General features: G+C 40.7%; 1 protein-coding gene and 1 long non-coding RNA gene across 2 annotated transcripts in view; one reads left to right on the top strand and one right to left on the bottom strand.

Moving 5' to 3' along the window:
* Window positions 1-11,252, top strand: part of MMP2 (matrix metallopeptidase 2) — a 29,461-nt gene extending 18,209 nt beyond the window's left edge. Inside the window, exons 9-13 of the mRNA XM_085071842.1 lie at window positions 561-696; window positions 4,626-4,762; window positions 6,569-6,728; window positions 9,380-9,489; window positions 10,234-11,252. Coding sequence (XP_084927968.1) covers window positions 561-696; window positions 4,626-4,762; window positions 6,569-6,728; window positions 9,380-9,489; window positions 10,234-10,337 — 647 coding nt within the window. The 3' untranslated portion in view covers window positions 10,338-11,252. The remainder of the gene's footprint in view (window positions 1-560; window positions 697-4,625; window positions 4,763-6,568; window positions 6,729-9,379; window positions 9,490-10,233) is intronic.
* Window positions 1-19,854, bottom strand: part of LOC146432284 (uncharacterized) — a 560,777-nt gene that overhangs the window by 527,564 nt on the left and 13,359 nt on the right. The gene's annotated exons all lie outside the window — the stretch shown is intronic.

Below are 19,854 nucleotides of genomic sequence, written 5' to 3'. Positions count from 1 at the left end.
AGTAAAACCAAATAAAATAAACCAGATGGCAAAGTGCATGCTCTGAAAAGTACATTTTGATTCCTGGTGAGGGTAGAAAGATCATACAAATGGCTCAAAATGCATATTTGTAATATGCCAAATAATGGCACTTCTTTGAAAAAGAGAAATCCACTTTGACATCTTTCTCAGCAGAGCTGCGGATAATTCTGAGTACAAGGACTTTGAAATGTATTTCTCTTCTTTTTAGAAGCCAGCAAAATAAAAACTGTAATGTTAACTTCTGAACCCAGTATAGTCACTTCTAATTATCTTCAGATTAAACAGGCAGCTCAGCCCAGGCAGACACACACAAAGCACCATGTCTCAAATGAGGCCCCACAGAGGATTATGGTAGGACCGGAAGTCAAGGTTTCCTCAGCTCTACTTGACCACCCTCCTTCTGAACAGATTTTATTATCAGTTTTGCCTCCTTCAAGAACTCACTCCAAATTATTACCCTTTTAGAAATCATGGCAGCTTATGTTCTCCATGCAGCACCTCATTTCAGTGTAACAGAGTGTCTTTGTTCACCATCACAGATGTGTCACCTGAACCCGGACCAGGACCAGGCCCAGGTCCAACCCTTGGACCTGTCACTCCAGAGCTCTGCAAGCATGACATCACATTCGATGGAGTCGCACAAATTAGAGGAGAAACGTTTTTCTTCAAAGATAGGTAAGTGAAATAAATTGCTGACCAAGAGGGCCTCAAATGAAGGAATCTGTGAGACCTATTCACCAAAATCTAGAAATTTATTATCAAGCACAATATCCATCCTTTGTTTTGTGTGTTTAGCAACGGGAAAGTGTCCTAATGAACTCCTAAGGGAAATGGAAATGGTTTTTTCAGGTCAAGTCCAAAATTATTAAATAACAACATTATGTGACTCATGGCTACTGTAATAACACATCAGGGACACTGGTCATTGGGATAGGCTGCATGTGTGCAAAGCCTCCAAGACAGAAGGCACCAAAGGCATTTTTGATGCAAAAGCAGAGGCATTCCTGATAAAATGAGGTGGTTGCACAGCTGTAGCTCCCACTGCCTTTGCCAGGGCCTGTATTAGCCAGCTGCTCAGCAATGAAGAGTATCTCCTAAGGAGTATGGGAATTGGCAGCACCCTTGTGAGAAATACTAAAGCTCCTTTTTTCTGTCATAAATCAATGCTGAATTTGGAATCATTTATCCTCAGTTACCTTGAACATTCTCCCAAAACGACTGAAGATCTGGGTTCACACACATTCAATGAGTGTGCCTAAATCAAATACTGTCTCCTATCATAGAAAAATATACACAAGCATCTGAAGCTAAGGGAGATATTACAAGTAACCTGTTCATTGCTCCTTGCCAGTTGTCAGTTGAAATTTAAAAGAAAACAGGAACCAAAAAACAAGTTCTGCTCCAGAAATGGCAATTTAAAAATTATTTGTATCACCTGGTGTTATACCTGAGTCCAGCCATCTACTCCAGATTCAAATTTTCAGCTCGATATATGATATACTATGCTGTATGTTTTAATTCTACTCACTAGATTTTTTGTAACAAAAAAACCTGGTCAGTTAGGTGATTTTAAAGGGTAAATACAGTAATCCCTTCAGTGTATTTCCTTCTAGATCCAATCTGTATGATACACAGAATAACGGTGCCTTGGGTTTGAAGTCGGACTTAATCTTTATCACAGGCTTTGTGTTCTAGCAATGCAGCAATGGAATTTAAACCTTCTGATTGTAAGAACATAACATTCCCTATTTATATTACAGCTGCTTGGGGCAAAGAGGGTTCATTCAATCTTGTTTGTGGTGATACCTCTCATGCCTTTTGTAGTCTTTCTCTTGGCCCTGTCAGCAGGAAGCCAAGCTTCCAGTGATCCCTACTGGCAAGGAACAGTAGTTTCTTGGCCACCAAATGGCCCCACAGTACCAACAGATCAGCCTCACACAGAGCCACACACGGCTAGCTCCACGACCCCATTACAAATGTGTCAAAACCAGTGCCCACTTTTGCTAATTCAGGCATCAGAGAGCTGAAGTGTTCACCTGAGCTCAGCACCTTCAAAAGAAAAGCATTCTCACAGCAGGAAAACCCCTACCAAGTTCCACACTATTCTCAGCTACTGCTCCTCTTCTGCTCACTCATGGGCCTTGGTTTTCAGCCAGACCTCCACCTTGCTTCTGCTCTTGTAAACTGGGAGTCACCCAAAGGAACAATGTAAAATCTACTCCTAAACCAGCAGAGTGATCCAGTATTCTATATAATCCCAACAAAATGGAAGTATTTTGCATTTAGATAATTGATCTGAGAACTATGCAAATACCAAAACAATGTGTTCAAACTGGCTCAGCCTTTATCTAGCATGCAGCAAAAACAGACAACTGTTGAATTGTTTTGTTCTGGAATGGCTTTGCCTGTCAGTCTTGCAGCTTTCCAAGTATCAGGCAAGCAGCATTATGACTCACTTTTGGCATTCAAGAAACAACTGTCTATCATGTGTCGTGTGACTTTTATGATTCATGAAAATGACCATAGAATCCAACTGTCACAAGGCACAGGCAAAGAGAGTAAATAGCAAAAAGGAGGTCAGATATGATGAATTCTTTCCAAAAAGAAGTATTTTCCCTCCCTCCTCAAATCCAGGAAAGGAAATTACTGGGAGAAGGAAATTACTGAAGGTGCTGTTAGCCATAGAGAACAGCTGAGCTTTTCCACTGGGCACAGAATGTCAAAGAACAGCATTTCCACAGATGGTTTTGTTCCAAGAGTGAACAAAAGTTCACACTTTGGAATTTATCAGGACATGAAAAAAACCCCACTGATTTGGGTCTTTTCAATAACTGCATGTAGTAGTAGTAGTAGTAGTAGTAGTAGTAGTAGTAGTAGTACTAATAATAATAATACCTACTGTAACTAAATTATTCGATCTATTTATAAATGTAATATTAAGATTTAATATTGATGAGTTAAAACATTTTATTGTGTTCAAATTGAAATGAGAAATCCAAATAATTAATTTCACCATTTCCTCAGTAAGATGTGTAGAAATAAAAATACCTTCTACCCAATTCAAAAACAAAATAAAATTCATCTTGGACAAAGTTTCCCTTTCCAAAAGGAAACCTCACCATTTTACAAGTCCCTTGAAATGTGTGGTTTATTAAAAACCTGGTGTTAAGTCTCCGTTGGCTCTGGAAAATTTGAAATTCATGCAGATAGCAATTACTAGAGCTGATTCAGCCATAAATCAGGTCCAAATTTCACTGAGAATCCTGTAACTTGGATTTTTAAAGGAACTACTTTTATGAATGCAGTTTTATAAAGATTTTCTATATTAATTTCCATTCCATATTATATTGGAGCTGCTTTTCTGTCTAAAAAGAGATGCATGAAACAAATGGTATTACCTTTCACAGCATTTCATATGTATTTAAACACTTTCAAGAGGAGTAATTAGCCAAATGGCTTATTCTTTGCCACTTTTTTGTAAATGAAAATTTACAAAATTTATTTTGTTTCATGCTCAGAGATATTCTTGCACATGTTAAAAATACATTTATGTTTGCAAAATGAGGATATGAGAACATATTACTATCTTAAGTATTGATAAAAATACAGCAATTTGTTACATTTGTTACATTAATTTAGGACTGTGCGTCCAAATTTTAGGCAAAACAAAAATGCATTGTAAGATCCTGGGCTTCTCAAAGGTATAATTATTCTAGGCAGGAATGGGTAATGACAATTGATACTCTGCAAAAAAAAAAAATGCCAGTAGCACCTTGAGCTTCAGAAACACATTAATGGTAAAAGCATTTTGACCTCAGAATTTAACAACTATAGCTCGGTGCAAGAGCAGTTCCACCAGCCTGCTGATTTTTCATTTTATGACCATGCCAAAACTTTTGTTCTGTTAAGGAAAAAAGTTCCTCGGTCTAAGGAGGAGGAAATAGCAGTGCCATTTTTAATACCAAAAGCCCTCAGCACAAAGCTCTGCCATTTAAAGGTAATTAGAGCTTTTTAAAACTTAAATCAAATGATCATCCTACTTATACATAAAATAGCCAATAAATTACCCTTTGCATTTCTCTAATGAACGTTTTTAGTGCCAGCAGTTTCTTTTACAGCCAAACTCACTTCCAAGCAGTATGATATACTGCTATTAAATTTGAACTTTCAGTCACTACAATAGTAATTGCAAGAGCAGTTCATGGAATACAAAACTCTGCTTTTGTCAAACGCTCATCCATCTGCTCCATACACAGCAGCGTGAGGGCTCTAACAGTTTAAACGCCATGTAAATTAATTTATTTGCATACTCAAAGCACAGGATAAATTTTGCCCTGATGCAAAAAGTAGCAAGAAACCCAAAGCAATCCCTGCAGGAATTTCACCTGCAGTCCAGCATTCAGCTTATGGTGCAGCTCTTCTACACAAATGAGTTTGCTTTTCAGTCAGTGCAGACGAGTTACAAGCATGTGTTGCTGCTAATGCGTGTGTGCGCATGTGTGTGTGTGTGCATGCTCTTGTGGCCTTTGCCAGAAGTGATGAGAAACAGATGTGCTGCTGAATTAGTTCATTGTAAATCTGGTACAATTTTCTGTTCTGCTCAGATTCATGTGGAGGACTGTAAACCCCCGAGGAAAACCCACAGGTCCTCTTCTTGTTGCTACATTCTGGCCTGATCTGCCAGAGAAAATTGATGCTGTCTATGAGGCCCCTCAGGACGAGAAGGCTGTATTTTTTTCAGGTATTGGTTTTAAAGGCTGTGGTTTTTTTACAGGTGTGGGGGTTTAAGTTTCAAAATGTAAGTATGCATTTGCATACTGTTGCATTCAAGCTCACTTTCCTCTGAGTTGTATCTGGGACAGGGAACAGCCTGTCTAGAGGCAAGCAGAGCCAACATGTAGGGTGACAAATCTCCCTATTCCCACACTCAGGACTTTAGGACAAAGGGCGGATCTGAAAGACTAAACAGCATTCAGCCTCCAGTACAACCAAAGGGAAGCTATAAGCACCTAGAAAGAGACATTCAACAACAAGCAAAACCAAACAAGAATCATTATTTAAAATGCAAAGCAACAACAACAGCGGGAACTCTCTTTCCTCAGTCAGTGCTCTGTTTCTCTTCTGTTTCCTTCCATTTTAGCGTATTATCTCAGCACACGCTGCTTGAGAAAAACTACTTTTTTTTCTCCTCATGCCTTTCCTTTTCTCCTTCTCCTTTGCCAAAGACTGACTTCCACTTTGGCTTCCAAGTATCTTCCTTGGTGGCTCATCAGGCAGAGGACAGAGGAGGCCATGCAAGCTGCCTCCATGGGAGAGCAGGAAACAGGAAGATCTGCTCTGTCTGTCACACAAATGGTTCAGCTGTAGTGGCCAAAGGAGCAGAGCTGTGAGACTGTTTTCAACATGAAGAACTGAGCCAGCAAAAACGAGGCTCCAGTATCTAGTAAAAACATGACTAAACATCTCCAATCATGTAAAAACCATATGGCCAAAGCTGCTGTACATTTTCTGTACAGGAAAGAAAAAAGTAATGGTAATCTGCTCCACATGTCTCAGAGGCCATTTGCTTTAGTTTACATGGATGGGGGAAAAACATCTTAAGTTTTATGTCAGGCAAACTAGAACACTATAAATACTGCACAAATTATATGTAATACTATCACATCTAAATCTAAACCTCTCCTTTTTTAAAGTAAATTCCAGGAAAATGTAGTTAACCTGCTTTTCCAAAGAACAAACAAGAGCTATCAAAAACCAAAGATAGGTTTGAAAATAACACAACTATCTTAAGACACTAGATACACTCACCCTTTGCTCCTGAATGGTGAATCAATAACTTCCAAGGATCTCCAATGCTACACTTTACACTTTCCCCACATTAATACTTTACTTTCTTTCCCACTAGCACAGAATCAAAGAAATCTCCCTTCATGAATAAATCTTTCCATGGCTTTCAGTGAATTCAATGAGGGTATTTACTAAGCAAATTATAATTTCTTGTAAAGAACACAGAACATTACTACATGGTCCACTAGTACAAATCTGGGGAAACATTAAAAAATGTTGTGTGACAAAGGACAACAGGAACTCTGAGCAAAAACTTCCTGTTAATCACCCAATAAAACTGGTCAACAAAACAAATAAAGGGTGAACATGAGCTGCTGCATTTGATCATCAGGTGCCCCTGATGGTTTCCGACCATCTTCATCACACAAAAAATTACTTGTATAAACTATTTGTTTTAGCATAACCCCCATGTACTAAGACAGTGTCTGCCTCAGAGGTGAGTCAGCTAAGAATGAAGGACGCAAGAGAAGAGAGGTGATGTCTTTTTCTGAGGCAAGGAGCACTTCAATAGCAAAAGCAGTTTTAATCACAGTCCACTGGCATTGTAATCTTGTCCTTCACAGATGGTAAAATACTGGAAAGATAAGTGGTACAGTTAGTGCCATAAAAAAATCACACAGCAAAGCAAAAAAGAAGAAATACCATTTTGTTAGTGATTAATAAACAGTGTTTGCTCGCTTTTGTTTTCTCCCCTACTTAGGAAACGAGTACTGGGTTTATTCAGCCAGCAACTTGGACAGGGGCTACCCAAAGAAACTCACCAGCCTGGGACTGCCCCCTGATGTGCAACGTGTTGATGCAGCGTTTAACTGGGGCAGAAACAAGAGGACATACATTTTTGCTGGAGACAGATACTGGAAGTAAGATGCATTGAGTGGTGGTGGGATGCTGTTAGCCAAGCTGTGTCTCTAGGGCTGAATGCATGCTGAGCTTCAGGAGGCAGGGACCAAACACAGGGATTTGTCCTCTGGGAATACAAAACAAGGGCTGCCAGGACAGTGCTGGCAGCAGGAAACTGCTTCAGTACAGCAGTAGGAAACCAGCAAGTATTTGAAAACACTTCCTGCAATGGAAGAGGGTATCTGGGAGTGTCTGCTGGGCTGCTCTCCACTAACCCACCCCTCTGCCCCCTTGTACCAGCAACTGCCCCACATTGGTCCCAGGCTCTTAAGAGGGACAAGTTGTCCTTACTGTCAAGTCACAAATGTGGGGAGAAAACTCTGCAGGGAATTCCTTAAAAATGCACTGCTCTCCAATCACTTGAATCCAAAGACTGACCAGATTGCCTATGAAATTCTTTCACTAAGCCATCAGGTTTAGAGGCACTTGATTTAAAGGAAACAGCAGTGTGACTACCAAAGCATGCTGGGGATGACTGTAAATCCTTTCAGCAGCTGATCTACCAATCACTAACACCTTTGCTCTATTAACGTAGCTGGCACAGAGGGAATCTGAACAAACCACAAGTGTATCTGTTAGTACTTTGAGAAAAATCTTAGCTTCAATTCTTTTTGACAGTCTCTCAATCCTCTTCATATTTCCAGTGAAACTCAGGTGACCTGCTACCATGGTCTTGTCTTATCTTATTTTAGATTAAGAAGGAATGTCCTTAAAATGCCTCAAGGCTATTACTGTGGTAGAAATAAATATCCTACATTATACCTGAAGAGTCTACTAATTATATAATTGTGTTTAATAGAATATCATTATGATAATTGGCAAGAAGATCTGGCATGAAACACCATCTTAAACAGCAGAGGAGGAACTTTGTGAGTTACCTCCATGCTGACTACCAAAATGGCATCAGAACAAAACAGAGGCACTAATTCCTGCAGTCACTGTCAGAGGTCTGCTCCAGGAACAGGACTTCATTTCAGGAATGCAGACATTACACAACAAGCTGAAAGCAGACCCATTCATTAAATGACAATTTAGAGGAAAGTTAATCAGAAATAACCACCAGAAATCAAAAAGATTCTCCAATCTATAAGGTTTCCTTTTGAGAGGTGTTCTATATAAGATATCAAAGGAGGTCTCAGCATAACTGAGTCTATTTTATGTGAACATTAATTTCATGTTATGATTAAACTGAATGACTGTCTTTATTTTATCCTAATGGCTATGGATTCCTGTAAGTAAATAAAATACCCTTACATAACTGCCACTTGATCATAACTTTCAATTACTTCAAGGACAGCAATCTCTATTGTCTAGAGGAAAAAAACCCCGAAACTTAAAACCTATACAATGTTATTCATTCTTTAATGCTGCATTGTAGAGACCATTTAAGCCCTCAAAGTCATTCTAATACAGCCATTTGCAACACTTCAAACTCCTACTAAAACCTACAGACTGAGTTAGCAAAGCTGCTGGTCTCCTCTACCAACTATTGTTTTGATTAACTGTACTGCAGGGCCTCCAAGTAATTCATCACTCTCATCACAGACAGTATTTCTATCAAAGTACCTTATCAATTGAAGTCACTGCAGAATGCATGATTTATTGTTAATTTTGTTAAGGAAACAAAATAAGATTAAGTGATTTCTATCTGTGTAAAGAAGAAAGCAAGCAGTTGACAAATATTTTGGGAAAAAATGCATCTCTGTTGAACAGATGCTATAATCCTTAAGTATGTGGCTGTTACATTTTATACAAGGACTCTGTCAATGGAATCAAAATAGTTACATACCATAGTCCTTCCTGTGCCATTATCACACTTACTTTAAATGGATTTTTTGGAAGCCTTCTCTCTCCTTCATTCCAGCCACAAGCCATTTTAGTGTTATTACAACAAGACTGTTGAGCACAGCAAAATTTTGTGAGGGAGGGGAAAAGGATCTGGCTCAGATTCTACAGCTGAAGTTTTAAAGCTATGCAGCAAGGTACTAGATTTTCTTTAAATAGCCCAGAAAAAAATAGTAAGGAATTCAAATTAATAATTTAAATTGATTTTGACCAACCTACTGCTCGTTAGTACTCATGTAACTTTGGCTATAATCCAAGCAGCTCCATAGAGCAATGAGGGAAAGGTAACCTGAGATACCTACAGACATGGATAAATAGAAATTGGGAACATAAATGCTTCCCTCCCTCCAGTACTAGTCAAAGATGACCTCTCTGAAGTCTCCTGCTCCTGAAGAGGTGCTTGAGCACCTGACGGGTGATCAAGGCCTGGTTCAAACTATATCCCATGTCACTGTGTTCACAACACCTCCACGCCTCCTGCTCAGCACTGATTCCCATCCAAATTGTGTTTCTGGAAAGAATTCTCCTTAGAAAGTGTATTTTCAAGTCAGCAAGAATTGCATTGTTGAAGGAAAGATGTAAAATTTCACAGGGTTTTAAAGGAATCAGGAATAATTATAATTATATAGAAACAGTGTTACAATCTCAGTTATTATATTTCTGTTTGTTTTATATAGTCACATTTGCTGAGGACTCCCTGAAAAATTGTATTACAATTTAACATTAAATACAGATTTTTTTAATGTAGAGATATAATTTCCTTCAGGTACAATGAAGAAAAGAAGAAAATGGAGCTTGCATCCCCTAAATTCATTGCTGACTCTTGGAATGGTGTTCCAGATAACCTCGATGCTGTCCTGGGCCTTGGGGATAGTGGTAAGCAGTAATTCTGATTTAAGTCACTAACAAGCTCTCTTATTTGGTTGCTGTAAAACTCATGGGAGACTTTAATTTCTCGTGGTCCATGAGTAGGAGCCAAACGGAGCCCCTCAATGCCTGATGCACAGGATGTCCTAGCACCAGGATGCATGACCAAGCCAGTCCTTGTGGCTTGGACATTTCCCAGCTCCTTGATACTCCCCAGGTTCCTCCACACCAGCACACAGTCCCTGCACCATTTCAACACCATCCTCTAGCACAACCAGAACTCAACTATGATCATCTCCCTGAGCACAGGCATAAATGGGTTTTATGTAGTAATTTTTTTAACTTCCTCTCAACTGCCGCTGAGATCCTGGCCCGTGATTTTCAGGGGCCTTAAACTTTGCACAGATATGCATAAAAGTCTGAAAACAACACTGGTGTCACATGAGTCTGAGTCTTGACTCAGTCACATTTTCAACATCTATTTTGCCAGCAAACATTTCATCCCAGAAAATTCTGGCACACAAAATAGTAACCTTATTAAGGTTCCATTTAACAAGAGCTCTCTTCTACAGGATGGGACTTTTAATGTTTTTTTTTTCAATATATCTTTTTTATTATAGAAATAACATATAAATATTTTGGGAAATGAGTCTTCCAGTTCATTAAGCTTCAGGAAATCACAAAGTACAAAAATCTTTGACCAAGTATTATGTGCTCCATAATCTGAGCATGTTTTTTTATTTATTTTCACAGGATACACCTACTTTTTCAAAGATCAGTACTATCTACAAATGGAAGACAAGAGTTTGAAGATTGTTAAAATTGGCAAGATAAGTTCTGACTGGTTGGGTTGCTGAACCGTATGAGATATTAATAACCAAATATTTACTTTTTTGTTATATGCCTTATCTGTAATTAGAAATAGATCTGAATGCTAATTACTGGACCAGTCTGGTACTGGCACCAAAACACTAAGTACCAGTACTGTACACATCAGATAATTTAAGAGTGTTTTCCTCCTCAGTATACAAGAGATGTTTACGTATATATTCTGGTACAATTTTTCCGTTTTCATGCTAGTCATAGTAGTGCTATGAACAGAACAGCCATCATTCTTTATTCCCTTGGTGCTTAAACAAAGCATTGGAACCTTTGGAGACTGGATCATGCCCCTCTGTTATTCACATACCAGATAGGCTCAGATGAGATGTACCAGCAGTGCACTTTGATTTTTATTTTTTTAAAATACAACTCTGTTATAAATGGATGGTTTGTCTTGATGTTTTTCACCCTCTTACAAGTTTGATCATTACTTCCATTTATTTACATAATAATACAGAAAGACTGTCAAAGGCACAGGTTGCCTCAGGATCTGCTTTGTGTTGATGCATGATAGAATCATGGCAAAAAACTGTGTTAAAGTATTGTTTTAAAGTACTTTTTATTTTAATACCTTAGTTAAATTTAGCAATTTGCTTCATGCACTTTGTTACTACTATATAACTTGTTTATATGGATGGAAACGACTCAGATTTTTGAAGACAATGCGTTATACATAAAAGTCAAGTACTGTTTAACGTGTTTTATTTTTCTGTTCTTTATAATATTGGGAGTTTGGTTCAATTAGGCTTTTCGCTTATGCACTGGGCAACAGAAAATGTTCTTTTCACAATCTGATGGAATGTTTCTCATTAAAAAATAAACCAGAAAAGAATGTCCCACACATTAAGTGCCAACAATACAAATAAAATCAAATTACATTGTCAACACTACTCATGGCCAGGCCTCCTTGTATCACTTGAAATTATAAATTCACTAGCACATTTCAGTGCAATACCTGTCAAAGGAAAAAGCATTACCCCAGTATATATGTGCACAGTGGGTTTATTTAGAAACCTAGGTTATTTTCTCTGTTTGTTCTAAGATGCAACTGCAGGAATTTAATTAAAGAGATTATATTGCCCCATATCTGTGCAAAGCCTGCTACTCTGTCTGAACAGTTTACACTCCTGTCAGTCATCCACACTCTTTTATCACAGGCACCTCCCCACAGCCCAGGCAGGAAGAGGGGGTGTATGTATCCTATAGGGATGTAAGCTTGAGAAACAGAGATGCAAACCCTTGAACTGCCCATAAGATCAGACACCATCTGGCCAAGGATCTTACCCAGCTCCGTGCACATGAAACACTTCAAGAGCCTTTAGGGACTGCACCAGGTAAGTGATCAACCCAGGTGTTTCTCAAAACATCTCTCACTTTGAGTCCATGATTCACAGAGCTGACCAGTAACTAATACCTGAGCCAATGATCCACTGGTTTCTTCTCATGTCCTCTACAATTTCATGTTTGTTTACACTCGGTGCTTTCCTGTTCTAAGCATAATTTTTTTTACTATGATATTCTGAAAAGATACTTCTTCTAAAATGGCTGCATTTGCCAAATCATCTTTCGATTGCACCCTATCCAGATATAATTCCCACTTCAGGAAACCGTCAATTACTATAGACATTCCTCACCTGGATAAGCCAGCACTATTTTAACTCATGCAAAAAGAAAAGATGCCTTATCTCCTCCTCAGAATCCTCATTCTCTTCAGAAATCATTAATTGCCTTCCCAATTAGTCTTGCACCAGAGCCAACAAAATAAAGCACAAAACAAAGTAGCTGTAATTGCAAAATATTGGTGTTTCAGGTTTTTGCAAACAACTGGCAACCTTCTCACCATGGCAAGATCTGTGTCAGGGATGCATGATCTGTCCTCATCAAAAACATCTTCCTGAACTAGTGTTGAAAATATTCTCTAGCTTTAATGACTCCCTGATATTCCTTTTGAGTACTGCAATCATTTAAGCTCTGTTTTAAGAATCCTCAGTAACCATCCCCTGAAGACTTTTATGTTCTTGTGTCAATACTGCCCCAACATGCCTACTCCAGCATCTGTATTTAATAAGGAAGGGGTTTGAAACATAGATGTAGTAGAACTTTTGCAATGGGACTTCCAGCTCTGAACTTGCTAAATCACATTTCTACTGATTACTGAAATAGTTTCCTTTTCCTCTACAACTTACACATGTTTTGCAACATTGGCAAATCTACTGCGTTCTGCAGTAATAACACCATAATCCTACAAAACTCTGCCCATCTGGTGGGTTTAAGGAGTTCTGCTCAGCTTCTCCTTTTGTTCTTGCCTATGTAAACCCATTCTCCAATTAATCACTGGCAGAAAACCAGAAATAAATTTTCTATCCTCAAACTGATGCACACTTCTTTGGGTTCAGTTTCAGACTGGCGACTTCAAGATTAACACAGGTCATTTATAAACACATCTGTTTCTGTTCATCAACTGCAACATTTGCCAGGTTATCACTGACGTACGTCAGACAAGCTCGAGTATACTGACCTTCTCATTAGCTCTTCCCATCTGATCTGGGAGACACTTAGTCACAAAATGTGTCCTGAAAATGTCTTTGGGTCTAATTCCCTTTATTGATAGCCACTTCTAAAACCTCCCTCTTCTTTCCTGTTTGTAATGAGTTAACTATGAGATGGAAAGTCTTTAGCTGAGCAGCACTGCAGCTCAGTCTGTACCTGGCCATGTCCCAAGCAAATCTGTACCACTCACTTCCCTGTTTAACTCTAGATCTGTCCCGACACTAAGGACTCTTGGCTGAACCAGATTACTCTTCCCAGCCCTCTATTTTCACCTCTCTTGGGCACTTTGAGACTGTGCCTTTGTCAAGGAGGCCACTGCCCTTGCCCTTCCTGCCCTCAACACATTTCTCCCAAGACATTTTCAGAACTGAACCAGAAGTTTTTACCTGCCTTCTTTAAAGAGGAAGAAACAAAGGGGGAAAGCGTAATTTTTTATCTCAAAGCCATACAAATCCCAGCAGAAATCAAACCTTTATTGAACCTTTTCTACTTCTAAAGTTTTATTAAATTGAAGTCAGGCTCACTTAGGACTTTTTGGTGTCAGGGTAGAGTTGCACACATGCTGCACCACAGCTTGTTGCAACATGGAGAGAGGTCAGGCACTTTTGCTCCTTGGGCTGAAGGAAATCTTCTACCAGCTATGAGCAGGATGGGCTGAAGGCCCCCAGCAGGGCAACTCCAGTCTAGTAGGGCAAAGGGCAGTGTTTTAGCAACTGCTCCACCACAATACATAAAAAGCAGCCAAGGCTATAATGAAATGCCACAGCTTAAACACTCAATAGACAGAGCAGGCTGAACTGTGAATCATGCTTAATGGTTTGTGTCTCACTAACACTTTATATTTGCTAAAAATACATTTTCTTCCTGCTGCTCTTACAAAGCAGAAGTTGCCCATACATTTAATCAATTGACTGTAACTGTGGTGTTCCTAAAATCAGGAGGAGGTAGGTCCTTTGGGTCCATTTTGGACAAATTATTTCTATTTACAAATTCAGACATGCATGTTTTTAGCAGCAAAGACTAAGTGAATGAACATACTTCTGCTTTTGGAAGAGCTGAAGTCAGCAAACCAGCAGGCATTGGGCTCTGTGGAATCACAGAGATTGATTTGTGCTAGGGGAAACACTTGTTACAGACTGGTTATGTAAAACACTCACCAGTATTAAGGCATTTCCAGGTAGGGAATTGTAGTAAGAACAATAACAAAACCAGAACAACCCCTTAAAACAATAACAAAACAAACAACTATGACTTCAGATCAAGACTCCTTGCCTTTTCAGAGAATATCCTTCATCTGACATGCTATTTCTGGCGTCACTGGGGGGAAAAAAAAACCCTGGCCTGGACTACATCGGGAACGGATTAAGTCGGGAACGGATTAAGTGAACTAATATTCTCTTCTAGTCTTGACCTGCCTCAGGCTACAACATTAATTTATATAATTTAAGAAGTATATATAACAGCTTTTTCTAAATTACATATTAAATATATGCCTGCATGTGTATATGCACATGCACACACAAAGAAGTAGCTAATGGCTATGTTAGAAGATCTTATTTAACACAGATGTCAGAATAGAACATTTGGGTTTGAAGGGACCTATGACAATCATCTAGTCCAGCTGTCTGAAGGCTAATTGACCTTAACCTGTTCAGCACAGAACACCAGTTTTTCTCTTCTCCAGAAAATATGTCACAGTCTGAGCAAAGAACAACTCAGTGAGATAAAATACAAGTGTTCAGTGTGCATGAGTGTTCTTCCCTGGTAGTGTTGCAAAACTATGAATAAAAACTTTAGTAGTAGTCATGCTAAGGCTTGGAGGGATCAGTAGGCCTGAGTGTAAACACTGCTGTGTAGCGAAGTTGCCAGTAGCGATCAAAAGGATCAATAGAGCATACTGATGAGGGGAGAAAGACTTGTCTAAGGAATGTAGCTATAGAACAGTTTGTTTATTTAAGTAATCTGCTAAGTGGAGTGTGTGACTTATCTAATAGGGTGTAGTAGATTAATGATGATAAAGAATGTTCAGTTAACGAAAAACAAAGTCACAATGTAATCATAAATCAGGTTGATGTGTCTAGAAATCAAATTCGTTAAGATGAAGCAATTTGGAAAGAAAACATATATATACTCAGTGATTTGTAGCAGGTTTGGGGCTCTGACTTTGGACATTAGTCCTCAGGTCCCCAGGGCCCTCAATAAAGCACCGCATAAAATAACTTCGGTTGTTTTGTGTTTCCTCGGTTCGGGCAACAGTAGCACTACTGGAGATAACAGCCAAGAATTCCAAGATAATCAGTAGTTAATTTGTTTTATTGCTCAAACACTTTCTCCATAGCTGCAATAGCTGCATGAGAAGCCACACCAACACTTGAAAGTTGGTCAGCTTAACCAACACTGGGAAGGCTTCATCCACACTGCTGGCTTATGTCAGCACTGGATCATTCTTTCACCTCATTTTGCAAATCCCCAAACTCACAGTACACTTCTAAAGTTCAGCTTCAGCGAGATTCACCATACTCATGCTCAGAATCTTCCAGACAGCCAAAGAGCCAGACTGGAAGAGGGACATGAGAATAAAAGGCCACATGACACTAGAGTTCTTTATTTCCCTTGCAAACCTTCTGCTGCAGATGCTCTGCACAATGAGCCAGAGGGTGACAAAACAGAATCTGTTGAGCTTTCAGCTGTCTTTTACTGCCCAGTCCTTTCCTCTGGGACTTCTCAGAATCACTACCAAATGACTGACTTGCTCTGCTGTTAAGAATTTGTTAGCATTGCCAAAATAAACTAGAATTGTAAGAGGATAATTGTTTTAATTTAGATTAGCCTGGAGTTTGGCAGTCTGTCTCTGGAATTATGTGGAGGTGGTCTCCACTTTCTAAAAGACAGGAATTCACACTATTAAGCTATCCAAGTGGGCCTATTTTCCATGTCTTTTACCACTACTTCAACTTTGGACTGCTTCATAGCTTTATTCTGCCTTGCCTATGCCTATTACAGCACAATACTGCTGCCAAAAGGGCTGAAGCTCAAAAGCAGCTTCACACTCTGCAGTTGGGTGCCAGGCAAAGATGCAGACCCAGCACCTCCACTGCACAAAGTTTCTAATCACCACTAGCCAATGAATCGGGAAATTTAACCACAGGTCTCCCATCCAGAGTCACATCCTACAGTCACTTAAGCCATGGAGTCATTATTCCTACTGTGGCTGCACCTAAACAATTCTGGCCACAGCTTCTCTCCACTGCTCTCCTTTTCAACTCCCTGAATCTGACATAGTGGATCTCCCTACAGCAGAGTTCACTGCCTCAGGACAGCAGCAGAAGAGTGAATAAGGCAAACCAAGTAGAAGCTCTTTACCAGAGAGGCAAGTCCTGCATGCAAAAGGAAGACAAGGGCTCTGCTTCCTCTCTGGTCAATGCATCAACTGCTGAACTCCAGCCTCGAAAGAGAGAGAGAGAGGGATTTTTCATTTCCTGAAGACATGGCAAGACTCATTAAATTTTTTCATTTTCATGCTTTTCCATTAAGAAAATATACTTTTCAAGGCCACCGGCAATTCTATTCCTCAGCAGCTCAAAAGAATGAAGTAGGAGGACATACACTGAAAATGCTTTTTCAGTTGTTTCCTATGTTGTCAAAGGCACTTCTAAAACCCTCATTTGTAGGACTTTCATCCATTCTTACATTTTGGTGCCTTTCCATGTAGCACTGCACAGCATTGCCTCAGTCCTCAAGCTCTTGTCTGGTATCACTGGTTATGTGTGTAGAACTATGGCTTGATTCTATGCTCAAATAGGTAAATTCCAGTTCCTCTCACTTTCATGCAATACTCTTGAATCCTGAAGCTAAAAGGGAATAAGTATCCAACCCAAGAGGTAGGGTACCTGCCTTCACAGATCTTCAGCTTTCAGATTTTGGTTTGGCTTTTGCTTCAGGCAAGTCCTTTGACAAAATGCATAATATATCAAAGCACTCATGGCCTTTAAAGATTTTGTCTTGGTTTCACTCCACTTTTATCACCTCTTTACTCTTTTGTGCTTTCAGCTTTGTTTCTCACATAACAACTAGACAATTTGATCAAAACAAAAGAAATCAGCTGAGAGGAGTTAGTCATCACCTGTAAAGGCTCAGATGAAAACTTCTCCAGGAAACAAGATCACTTCCCTACCAATATTTTTTCTATAGACACTCTTCATTTTTGCATAAAAATTAAAAATAGCATCACATCAATGTTGCTAACATATACTCTGTTTCTACAGCACACCGGCAGCTTTCAGTGTTCCCAAAAAAATTTTGTCTATTTAAAGGTTATTATACATGGGTAGTAAAGCCCTGAATTCATGAGGAACTTTTCTTTAATGAAGTTGAAGTGGTCTAATGTCAGGTGAACACATCCTTTCTCACATTTTTTAACTTTATAGGTCAACACCAAGCTCAGTTCACCTTCATCATCTTTCTTGGGAATATTTCATTCCTCCTTCTTAGTATTTTAATCGCTCCTGGCAAAGGCTATGCTCTGTGAAACCTGAAGAGCTTAAGAACACACGTTATAACATCCACTTAGTTGCTCACTTTTGAAATTAACGTCAGGTTTTTTCATGTGTTGAACTCGCCCAGGTTTCTCTACTAAAAATATTAAAGATAATGATTGGCACTTTGTCTGCAATTGCACCATGAATCCTAACTACATATTTCACTATAAAAGTACAAAGATCTCTCAAAACCATAAAAGAATCCAGACTCCCAGTTCCATATGCCTTCATCAGCACAGCCCAATGGGAGAATCCAACTTCCCACATTTCCCAATCAAAATTTTATGAGAAAATAGGTCCTCTTGGGTTTCACACTCTTCATGGGAACACATCTGAGTTTTCCAAAAGTGAAAAATCACCCAAAACAGGCCAATGGATAATGCACTGTTGCTTTCAGGTATATCTGGAATGCCATGATAGCAAATTATTCAGAATTTCTATTCCATTTTCTTGCTGGGGATATATATGATAAAATTAACTGCAGCAGAGAAAACTCCTAGGAACAAAAGCACTGCTTCAATACCTGTATCTCCATATAAGATTGTTTGCCAATGTTAAAATTCTTAGGAATTATATTAAAATAATGGAGTATGATCTGAATAACTGTGACATGAGCTGAGCTGCTGTAGGTACCACATGGCACACTGAGAAAAGGCAAAAGGAGGCTCTGCAAGAATTATGATGGAAATAATACAACCAAAGTTCATGAGCCTTACTTTCTCCTAAATTTGGAATTAGGCTGCATCCTCGCTAGCCCTACATACAGTCCCAAGGTAGGCAGCTTATTCAGGAGGGCGTTTATGAAATGTGGATGTAAACTAGAACCATTCCTGAAATTCAAGGGGATGAAAGCCTCTGCAGAGCCAATAAGTGGCTTTACAATAATTGACGGCTTTAAAGCAAAGCGAGGGAGAGTTATTGCAGTTGACACAGCGTTGCTTCCAGTTTGATTTTCCTTCCAGAGTCAGCAGCCAGGCTGTCATAGACAAACATTTGGGAAGAGGAGTTATTTGGAAGTTGCTCGCTCTCGATGCGCTTTGCGCTCCCCGGGCCGGGCTCACAGCGCCCCCTGCGGGCAGCGCGGCCGTACCGCACCCACCCCGCCGGGACCGGGACCGGGACACGGCACTGCCCCGCAGCCCAAAGCCACCCGCTCCGGGACCGGGACCGGGACCGGGACCCGGCACTGCCCCGCAGCCCAAAGCCACCCGCTCCGGGACCGGGACCGGGACCGGGACCCGGCACTGCCCCGCAGCCCAAAGCCACCCGCTCCGGGACCGGGACCGGGACCGGGACACGGCACTGCCCCGCAGCCCAAAGCCACCCGCTCCGGGACCGGGACCGGGACCGGGACCCGGCACTGCCCCGCAGCCCACAGCCACCCGCTCCGGGACCGGGACACGGCACTGCCCCGCAGCCCACAGCCACCCGCTCCGGGACCGGGACACGGCACTGCCCCGCAGCCCAAAGCCACCCGCTCCGGGACCGGGACCGGGACCGGGACCGGGACCGGGACCCGGCACTGCCCCGCAGCCCACAGCCACCCGCTCCGGGACCGGGACAGGGACACGGCACTGCCCCGCAGCCCACAGCCACCCGCTCCGGGACCGGGACCGGGACCGGGACCGGGACCGGGACCGGGACCGGGACACGGCACTGCCCCGCAGCCCAAAGCCACCCGCTCCTCGCTCCCAGAACAACCCCGTGCACCAAAAGCAGCACAGAAAACAGCTGCATCCCTCGGAGTCATCGGTGCACTGTAAGAGACTGCCAAGCAGGAGGATTGAAGGATTTTGTTCTCTTTGTGCCAGTTATTTTGGGGTAGTACCAAGCTATTTAAAAATATAAAGGGTGTTTAAACATCAAAAGAAAGCATGCTTTGTTGGGAATAAGTGTGAAAATTCTTCTATGAAAGCACTTCTGTAAAGAGAGGGAGAACTGTTGTATCATGTTCCACAGCTCTCATATACACTCTGCCATATATACACTCCATACTCATTTAGGGGAAGCATTTTCCCTGTGTTTGTCTGTGTCTCTCTTCTCATGTCCCTCAGGCTCTGCATTTTAGTCATCATTCCTTCAAGCCAAAGGAGGAAAGTCATCCAAGGCCGCACAGCCTTCAGCCAGGACAGGGCGGGAAATGACTGAGCCAGGTTCAAGGAATTTCCTCATTGTAGGAGATAAGTCCCCCTCAGCAATTCCTGCCAGTCTGAAGAGCAAATGTTGTCTTTATAGCAGCAGAGTGTGCTGCCAGTAGACCTCTGGCCACGTCTCAGCACTATCTCAGCCATGCACTGTGGGTATTCCAACCTATTATCTATATTTTTTTCCAGACTTGTTAAAGGCTTTGTTCTTCAAACTGATACCACCCAAATGTAATTTTAACATGTTACCTTAGTGCAAT

The sequence above is a fragment of the Lichenostomus cassidix genome, chromosome 11, assembly GCF_008360975.1.
Source record: "Lichenostomus cassidix isolate B80296 chromosome 11, HeHo_3.0, whole genome shotgun sequence".
Taxonomy (NCBI): domain Eukaryota; kingdom Metazoa; phylum Chordata; class Aves; order Passeriformes; family Meliphagidae; genus Lichenostomus; species Lichenostomus cassidix.
The sequence above is the reverse complement of the archived record's forward strand: the minus strand, read 5'-3'. Positions and strand labels throughout refer to the sequence as shown.